Source organism: Telopea speciosissima, chromosome 10 (assembly GCF_018873765.1).
Source record: "Telopea speciosissima isolate NSW1024214 ecotype Mountain lineage chromosome 10, Tspe_v1, whole genome shotgun sequence".
Taxonomy (NCBI): Eukaryota; Viridiplantae; Streptophyta; class Magnoliopsida; order Proteales; family Proteaceae; genus Telopea; species Telopea speciosissima.
In genome coordinates this window covers 62880237-62890374 of record NC_057925.1, presented here as the reverse complement: position 1 = coordinate 62890374, position 10138 = coordinate 62880237, and the positions used below count along the sequence as shown (strand labels likewise).

General features: G+C 39.6%; 1 protein-coding gene across 1 annotated transcript; it reads left to right on the top strand.

Annotated features, from left to right (window-relative positions):
- Positions 1 to 583: 583 nt before the first annotated feature.
- LOC122643061 (glucan endo-1,3-beta-glucosidase 8-like) lies at positions 584 to 2446 on the top strand. The gene is made up of 2 exons (XM_043836698.1): positions 584 to 924; positions 1290 to 2446. Exons 1-2 carry the CDS (start codon positions 590 to 592, stop codon positions 2410 to 2412), a joined length of 1458 nt encoding a protein of 485 aa, XP_043692633.1. The 5' UTR covers positions 584 to 589; the 3' UTR covers positions 2413 to 2446.
- Positions 2447 to 10138: the final 7692 nt, after the last annotated feature.

The window sequence follows — 10138 nt, the reverse complement described above, 5'->3', positions numbered from 1 at the left end:
AGAAATTTTTATACATACGAAGAGATCGTCGATTTTTTTTTTTAATAACCGTTTCCGTCCGTGGTAGGTTGTCTTGAAACTTTGAGAGGTGGCATTGTTGTTACTTTCATTCATTCTATTATTGATTTCTTCGTTTTATCTCAATAATCTTCAACTCTGTTTTTAGAACCATTGTTGGCCAGTGAGATTTTCCCTTGTCCCATCTGTTTTCGCTTTTTATACCCCTTTTTTCCCATTTTCATATTCTTTTAACAAATTCCTTTATTCATTTGCCTTCCCTTTACCACCTGTAGCGCATCGGTAAGTGTTACTCCACAAGCTCAAAAAAATTCGGAATTATCGCTGGATTTTTGGAGATCGGGCAACCGCACCCACCAGCCAAAAACCGTGTCTTTTCAACTCCACTGTAGTGAAGAATAAAGTCCACATCTCTCAGCTGTTACCTTATATTATTAGGACCACCTTTGGTCGGTAAATTTCTTGCTTCAGTGATTTTCTTCCGGCCCATCTCTGCAAAATTCAATTTTTTTTTTTTGTCTTTTTTGGGTAAAGCATTCATTTACTACTGGGTAGAAAGAAAGAAAGAAAAATGACCAGACTCTGGTTTTTATCCTGGGTTCTCTCTGTTTGGATGCTATTGGATTCTGTTCCTGTCGATAGTCTTGGGGTCAACTGGGGAACAATGGCAACACATCCGTTGCCACCAAATACTGTAGCTCAGATGTTGACGGACAATGGTTTTCAGAAAGTGAAGCTATTCGATGCTGACGAGTCTACCTTGAGTTCATTGGCTGGAAGCTCGATTGAAGTCATGGTTGCCATCCCCAATAATATGCTTGCTGATATGACCGACTATAACACGGCCAAGCAGTGGGTCAAGAGCAATGTCACTGTGTATAACTTCAATGGAGGTGTAAACATCAAGTAAGATTTCTATTTTTGTTTCTTTCTTGGCCCTTCTAATTCCTCTCTGCCTTTCTTAGATCCAGACTATACTTAATTTGTCTTGTTGCTGAAATTTAACTGGGATACAAGGAATCAAGTGTTTTCCTACCCGTCAAATTCTCAGCTGTGCTACCAGTGTTTACTAATGGTTCTCACCCACCAAAAACAAAAAGGTATTTTTTAAAATATCCTATCTTCTAATACTGGACATATCAAATTATATTTCTCCATTTGATGTGAAACCCATTACTTCTTGTTTGGACTTTGTAGATAAGTGTTTGTTGCTGCTCATAATCATGGTTCTTTCTTCTCTTCTTGTATGTTTTTTTTTTCTTTTCCGGCAGATATGTAGCAGTTGGGAACGAACCTTTTCTTACATCGTATAACAACTCCTTTACAAATATCACCTTTCCAGCCCTTCAGAACATTCAGAATGCACTCAATGAGGCTGGGGTTGGTGACACCATAAAGGCCACTGTACCCATGAATGCCGATGTCTACTACTCACCTGCTAAAAATCCTGTCCCATCTGGAGGAATGTTTCGGAGTGACATCAGTCGACAGATGACTGAGATTGTTCAGTTCCTGAGCAAAAACAATGCTTCCTTCACTGTTAATATTTACCCTTTCTTGAGTCTCTATGCCAATCCAAATTTCCCTGTTGACTTTGCATTCTTTGATGGGACGAGTAATCCTATAAATGATAATGGGGTTTCATACACAAACGTGTTTGATGCAAACTTTGATACATTGGTTTGGGCTCTGAAGAAAATTGGATATGGAAACATGCCCATCTTGGTGGAGGAGGTTGGTTGGCCCACTGATGGAGACAAGAATGCAAATGTAGTTTATGCTCAGAGATTTTACAATGGACTCTTGAAAAAACTTGCTACCAACCAAGGTACTCCAATTCGTCCTGGGTATCTGGAAATGTACTTGTTTGGATTTATTGATGAGGATGCCAAAAGCGTTGCTCCTGGAAATTTTGAGCGCCATTGGGGAATCTTTAGATATGATGGGCAGCCCAAATTCCCAATGGATCTCTCAGGTCAGGGCCAGAACAATCATCTTCTAGTGGCAGCAAACAATGTGAAATATCTTCCTCAGCGATGGTGTGTGTTTAATCCAAGTGCAACAGACCTAAGCAAACTTGCAGATAACATCAATTATGCTTGTACCTACTCTGATTGCACTGCACTTGGTTATGGGTCATCATGTAATAACTTGGATGCTCAAGGAAACGCTTCTTATGCATTTAACATGTATTTCCAAGTTCAGAACCAGCAAGATTTGAGCTGTAATTTCCAGGGTTTGGCCATGATCACAACTCAAAATGCGTCACAGGGTACATGCAATTTCATGATTGAGATTGCATCATTCTCCTCCTCCCTCAGACCTTCAGCAGTGGTATTATCATTCATAATGTTTCCCATGCTTTTTAATTTTATCCTGGTGATGGTGCTGTAGATATGTCATTTGTACCCCTTTTTTTTTTCCTTAGTTTTTGTATCAGACATTTGGATTAATGTTTATTTCTTTGATGTGTCAAATAATCAGTCATGGGTTACAGATTGGTATTTATTTTGTTCTAATGGCATGTTTCATTGGTCTTGTTTTATGGTTTGATCAGTTGTTACTTGTTGGAGAAGCATGTTAGTGAGGATGCTCCGACCCATTTAATGGCGCCTTTATTGTAAATTTATATGCCTGGAAAATTTTAATCTTCCAGGAAAAAAAGAGAGAAAAAATGGTCTACATTTACTTGAACCAATGTCTTATCTAAGGTGTAACCATATAAGTAGGGTATGTTATAATGGCAAGCGAATTTGGTCTTTAAGGGGAATCAAAGTAACATATTGTGAGTTTGTTGTTGACCAACTTCTCTGGGCTAGCAGCCATTTGAGTAGTGATGGTTAAGCCAGCCTCTCAGTTATAAAAGAAGCCTTACAAACTAAATGTAAGAGAGAAGGGAAATCAGTTCAACTTCGTAGTCCAACTCCAACCAAAATAGATCCTTTCTTTGGTGCCTGTGATAAAATTCCTGCTAAATCCTACCATTTTTTTTTCTTCTTTTTTGATATGTAAATCCTGCCATTGTTGCTACTCTTTCCTAGAGCTTATCTGGAGTGTAATTGTAGACCAAAATCTGGTCAACTGATTTTTTTTTTCAAGTCCTGAAATGAATACATGAAGTTTGAAACCCATGGTCAGATCAATTCCATATTTTCCTTCTCTCGGAAAAATCTGAGATCCATTTTTGTATGCTTTTTTATTTCCCACGGCCAAGTATATCTTTTGTGTGATGAAACGTCTGTGTGGTGGATACAGAAATGAGTTGGTGCACTAAGAGTGACTAGAAGAGATGGATAGTTCGAAATCCCTTAAATTAGGGAGTTGCATTGATTGTATGGAGCTTAGCATTGGTTCTGTGAGTGTTAATTGGTTGAGACTTGAGAAGGAGTTAGACTGGTTGTCATGATACAAGCAACTAATAGGGTGTTAATGAGGACTCTTGCTCGCTTTCAGATGCTGTTTCTTCGTCCACTTTAGTGAGCATTTTCTTCCCCCTCTCTTTATCTAACCCAACCCCCCCTTAAAATGAATTGGGATTTTAGCAACATAGCAGATCAAAAGTGGTGAAGCCGTCATAATCACATGGGAAGGGATGGAGTGTTCTGGGTGTGTTTTTATAAGCTGAAGAACTGGTGTCTATTTGTTATACCCGCACCCCGGATCATAATTAATTATTATTTCTTCCCCGTGACGTGTGGTTATCACTGCCACGTGCTGGTGAGCTGTTCTCACTGGTGGTCAAACCCAGTTACAAATTATTGATCATGATACGGGCTTACCATTGACTCACCATGGCAATGGAAAAGTAAGTTCTAGCCTCAAGTCTTATTAATTATTCTTCCCTTGGTAACCTCGAAGTGCGGGTCCGGGCTTGAACCGATCGAGCTATTTCATGAGAGAAGGGAATAATTTAAGTTCGGGTCCCACGTACCTTTAGGAAGTACATTGGGGACTTATACCCATCTCTTATGAACCCATCTAAGAATGGGCTTTTCCCTAATTAAGGTTGTGGGCAGGCCCATTTAACTCTATTTGACCCAAAGATGGGTTAACCCATTCTTGTACCCTAAATAAGACCATGGGTCAACCCATTAAGCCCTCTTGACCCATTTAACTTAAACTACCCATTTGGCCTAATGACCCATTTATCTTGGATCCACCCATTTAACTATTTGACCCATTTAACTTAAAGGACCCAAGCCCATTTTCTATAAATAAGACAAAGGGGGGGGAGAAGGATTCATTTTCATTTCTTCTCCCATCTAGCCTAAATCGTGGAAGAGAGAAAGAGGAGAGAAAGGAGAAAGAAGAAAGAAGAAAGAAGGAAAGAAGAAAGAAGGAAGGAGAAAAGGAGGAAGAAGGGTGGAGAATCTTGGTTGGAGGTTTGAAGATCACTTCTTGGAGCCTCAACATGGAGCCTTCTACCTTGGGGTGGGTAAGCCATTCAATCCCATCTCTTTTCTTCTATTTTGGGTTTTGGGGTTTGGGAAATGGGAGAAATTCGACCTAGGGTTCTCTTGGAACCTAAGGAATCGATGGAACCTCTAAACCTAGATTATGGTGGAGTTATTTCACTCCATTACAAGCCCTAAGCCTAAGTAATCTCTTTCCATTTAAGAAATTTAAGTTTTCTACCATATTATGTCCTAATTTAGGTTCTCTTTGTTTTCTCTTAAATCCATGGGATTACATGGACCTAATGAGGTCTTAGAATCCTAATGGACCTAGGAGGAAGCTTTCTTGAAGCCTCCCTACCTTTAAACCCCTTGGAAAATGAATCCCTAGTGAGAAACCCTTCAATTTTCGGTTCTGCAGGTATGTGGTTTTACACTCGGATTCAGTTTTCTGAAACCACACCTGCAACCGACCTTGACTAAAACTATCCTAAGCCCCTGGTTAGCTAGGACTTACATGTGGTTTTAGACCTACAAGAAACCACCCTGAAATTACCTTCCCGAGAAGGCCCCTGTGAAGGTCGGATTTACACTCGGATTCAGTTTTCTGAAACCACATCTGCATCCGACCTTGACTAAAACTATCCTGGGCCCCTGGTTTCCTAGGATTTACACTCGGATTCAGTTTTCTGAAACCACATCTGCATCCGACCTTGACTAAAACTGTCCTGGGCCCCGGGTTTCCTAGGATTTACATGTGGTTGCAGAATTTGGGCATGAAACCACACCTGCAACCACTTCACTTCTGAAACCTTATACTTAAATGATTAATGGGAGACCTTTTGGGGATCCGTCCCTTTACTTAATTAATCCTGTTTGCACTCTTTATTTAGGTTTAAAGTTTTCATCTTGTGACGTGTTACTTGATTGCGGCGACAACTCATAACATCGGGACATAACACAAATAGTGAGTGGGTTTGGTTGTTTGGGCTTGATATTATTATTGCATTGTATATTATGTCATCATTATAAATTATTAAGCATGCTTGCGCATATTGCATACTTTTATATATGAATGTTATGATGTTAATTGGAGATGCTTTACTTTGATGGGTCTCGGTGCCGGTGGGTGCCGGTGCCAAAACCCCCGGATAATATATATATTTATGAAGAAATTATGTTGAATGTCATGTTGAACTGTATGCGCCGTGCCGTGCTGGTAACCGGGCACTAAACCAGATGAAAAGTTGATGCGCCCGGATTACCTCTCGGGACGATAGGACTTGCATGTAGCTGTGGCTAGGATTTTACACCCTTATGCTACGACCCTTACCAACAGGGGTTTAGGTGTTGGGTAATCAGTATACCGGATTCTGTGGAGGTGGGAGAGGCCAGTCATGGTAGTATTGGTTATCAGGGGTCTGCCACTGAGTGGTCTTGGAGGCTTCGATCGGCGTAGGTCCCAGGTGACAATTGAGGTTTCATTGTGGCGATAAGTTAAGTGACCCACAGTGTCTCCCGAGTTGTCACAGTAGCATATGCCATTGACTTAGTTGTGATGTTAGGTGGAAAATTTACTTAACATATGCATGCATCATTGGACTATGTGAATTGTGTGTTTGTGCATCCCCATCCCCTCACTGGCTCAGTGGAGAGCTAACCCCCTCGTGTACACAATTTTTAGATTATGATGCAGGTACGGAGGAGCCGGAAGCTGTGTTAGAGGAACATGGCAACGGGTGTCCTTGTGACAATTGTGCCTACGGGCCATGAGAATTCTAGGGACTTGTTCCCCTTTTGTTTATTTTAGGGCGTAGGCCCATGTAAAAACATTTACTGTTATACCCTTGTTAATCATTATTAGATGGTAATGAAAAATGGATTAACTACAGTATTTATCATCTAGGCTTTGATCATCTTGTAATTATTGATTTTATACGCTTCCGTAAAACTACTGATCATTTGGGATGTAATATTTTCCTTTCCGCACTCTGATATTATATTGTTTTAATATTAGTTATGACTGTGAGTTGGGACACTGTGTCAGTGATCCTGGCAGCTTAATAGGATGACAAGCGTTGTCCTAGTCACCCCTTATAATGTAATTTATCCCTTGTCTGGGATGGGGGCGTGACACTATTACCAATTTACCATGGCATTGGACAATATTTAAGGTTGAGTTTGGTTTGTATTCTTGGAATAGATTTTGGGTCTTTTCTATTTCAAAATTCAAAATGCGTTCTAGACCCAAAATCTATTCCAAGAATGCATACCAAAGGAAGCCTATTAGGCTGTGTTTGGTATGCATTATGGGTCTAGAATGCATTTTAGAATTGATAGAAACATTGTTTGGTACACATTCCCATTTTTTCATCATTAGTTTGGGGGGGGGGGGGGTGAGGGACAGGTTGAACTCCGAATGCTGTCGCTTGTTCTCTCGGAGAAAGGGGCTATCGAAGATTCTTCAAAAAGGAGAAGCTCAGATGTTGATACCAATGTCTACTTGCCAAATGTCATCCCTAATGGGTGGGATAGGCACGCCGGCCCTTGTGCAGTAAGCTAGTGGGTGGCACCAATGGGGTTGCATGAAAGGGCATTATATATGAGGGGTAGGGGAGTCATTTCAAAGGGGGGAGGGGGAAGAGAGAGAATGGATGCTGGCCTTTTCCCTTACTTTTTTTCTAAGGTGATACAAGAGCTTAGAGACTTGACCATGGCAATCAAACCTAGTGTCCAACCCAATAACCTCATTTTACTTTCTTCTCTTTCATGGGACTACTACCCCACTTCTTCGGGTAAATGAGATCGAGTAGCCTTTAAACCAAGTATTGCCAATAAAGTTTGTTTGGCTAATTAATTTCAAGATGATTCTTTGTATCACTCCACTGTACATGAAATTCTATGAAAAAATTCAACTGGACCTCCTTGAAGTGTGAGAGAACTCTGGGGGTATTGACATATCTTGGTTGCTAGCTAGCTAGATGCAATATCGATTAATAGGAACATTATTAGATTAATAAGAAGTATTTGAAACTTATGTATCCTATGTGACCACTATACAAATATTAGCAAGAAAAGGTAAAGCATGTAACTGCTTCGATCAGTAATACTTATGGTAATGTGAGTAAAGCTCAATGATTAATTTTCTTTTCACCCCGAGCTCTTTTGATGCTTAGCTCAATAAAATTAATATATTATTCTAGGGACATTTAAGATTCTATGGATGTGCAATCTTGCCTTAATCTATGGTGATTTACTTAAACAAACTACCTTCCATTAAAGCACATGAGTCTAAATTAATCTTGCATATTGTTCCAATTTTTTGCAAATTTTTAAGTCGTAAAATTTATTTTGGTGGACATTTTACTATACACGTAGAAAATGAATTTTGGTGAAAACTTATCAATCACTGTATACAACTAAATTCAACTCTACCTTATGACAACTAAATGGGGTTAGCTTCATGGATCCTATTTCTCCAATCATTCCTATGCAAAGCCAAAAGATTCTAGTTATAAGAGCTATACAAATGTCTTTCCTCAGTTCTCCTATAGTTATTTTATGTCCACCTCGAGCTCTTTCCTTCAAAAAAAAAAAAAAGCATCCTAGTGCAACAAGGCTTCCACTACTTCCAGGGTCTTGGAAGAGCAAATGTATGCAGTCTTACCCCTACTTCGCAAAGATACTATTTCCATGTCTTGAACCCCCAACCTGATGGTTGCTATAGCTCAAGTTAGCCATTGCACCAAGGCTTGCCCATACATTAAGGCAAGATTTGAAAAACTAGTGTGGCCAATGCGTTAGCAAACTGATTCTTCGTCCCTCAGAAGCAAAAGCCGAGCCTGAAAACTCCAGCAAAAGCAAGGGCCCGATTATATACAACGGCTAACTGATCGTAGACCACTCTCTCCCGGTGGTCGAGCTGATCGTAGAGCACCATTGTCTTCACTCTGTTAGGGGCGCATCTGGCTTCTTGCTTGCTAGGGCGTGTTAGCCCGTTTATATAGTTGTAGGCCTTTTCTTGCTACTGATCGTAGACCACCCTACTGATTAAAGCGGAGCAAAATCCATACCATTCAAACAACCCTCCGATCGTGCTATTTGATTCATTAGTGCGAAATGGCCACTAAGCTTGTTTGACGAATTGACCACGCATTCAATTCAATATACGAAGCATTGAAAGCATCTGACTATATATATATATATAGATATATATATGCTTGTATGCCCCATTGTCTGAAGCGTATCCCCTAGTGACTCACTTCTCCCTAATGGAGGATTTAGAGGCCTATGTTGCACAATTCCATGCCACCTCAAACATGTTTCTTGCAACTTATCATGAAGAGGGGCAACACCTAGGTTTGCTATAATTTTTTTATTCTTTGTTTTATCTTTTTTTAGTTTTACCACTCATCTGCCGCAACATCCTCATTTCTACCATATTAAATTAGTTTACATATTTTTTATTTATTGCACAACATTAATCCCATACATCATAGCTGGTCGTATAACTATTCTATAAAATTTCCCTTCAAGTTTTAAAGGAATACGTTGATCACACCACTCTGGATGCACCCCTCCATTTCATCCTCCCTATTACATGTATAATTCAGCTTGGCAAGAATACTATGGACTACTTATGAAGTTAATTGGCTTTGCTTCCGTTTTGTTTCACCCAAACCCACATTCTTAACCCTGTTGGGAATTGGCCGTAGCCCTTTGGGAAACTTCAGGTATTTTGGCCAAAATGGGATGGACCAAGTTTCCCTTCATCCATCCGTTCACCATAGTGATCAATACCATTGGATTGCATTAGGGAGGGGTAGTTAATTTTGACTTCGACAATATGGGGCGGGAGCATAATGATGACCTAAGAGTCCGATCAAGTGATCACTTCAACACTTTAGAAGGAATTCTTCCTTCCATATAGGTGAAGGTAAACTTTCATCAAATGGATAAAATGACTAAAAATCCAATATTCTAATCTGAAATGCTTGAGAGATTATACATCTTGGTTTACTTGTCAAACTATTACAACTTGCGGCAGAGGGATGGCCTTTCATCTTGCTAATGCATCCATATGTCACAATATGGTAGAGCTAGGTCCACTGAAAGCAGAAAAGGATTTAAACTTAAATACTCATCTCCATGGATCTAAAATGTAGATCTTTCACTAGAGTTGAACTTCATTCAGTCTCATGTTTTTTTCCCTAATAGTGAAAAGAATGAAACGCCATGGATAGTTAGGATTATTGATTAGGTATCAGTTGTGATATAAGGGATCCCAAGGTACCCCCACCCCCAACAAACTACGCATCTTTGCATGCATATCTTTCCGTAGACTTGCACTTGTATGACTCACTGCTGTCAAATATAGTTTGTTGTTATGTTTCTTAGCTGAAACAGTACTGTAGATTGTGTGATGAATCAAACATGTGAATCACCCATTAAATGCCATGTAGCTTACTGAAACCAATATCTTGGAGCCTAAAGACATGAAGCATGGTACAGGAGTGAGCAAACCCTGAAATCTTAACTAAAGCTACAGAAAATATTACCCTTGATTATTAAAAATAATTGCAAAAGGTTCCCAACAAAGTCTGCTGGTCAGCTGTTATTCTATCCTTTTAATGAATGAAGAATAATCAGCGAATATGAAAAGAAACAGATAATCTCATTAAGTTAAGACCTCCAAATCTGAAAGTGGATAAAGATCACACAAAATG

What these genes read in the sequence shown, in the direction of transcription:
- LOC122643061 (XM_043836698.1), top strand. Translation starts at nt 590, where the DNA reads ATGACCAGACTCTGGTTTTTATCCTGGGTTCTCTCTGTTTGGATGCTA. An exon ending in AATGGAGGTGTAAACATCAA is followed by an intron (nt 925 to 1,289) that starts GTAAGATTTCTA and finishes CTTTTCCGGCAG; the next exon opens with ATATGTAGCAGTTGGGAACG.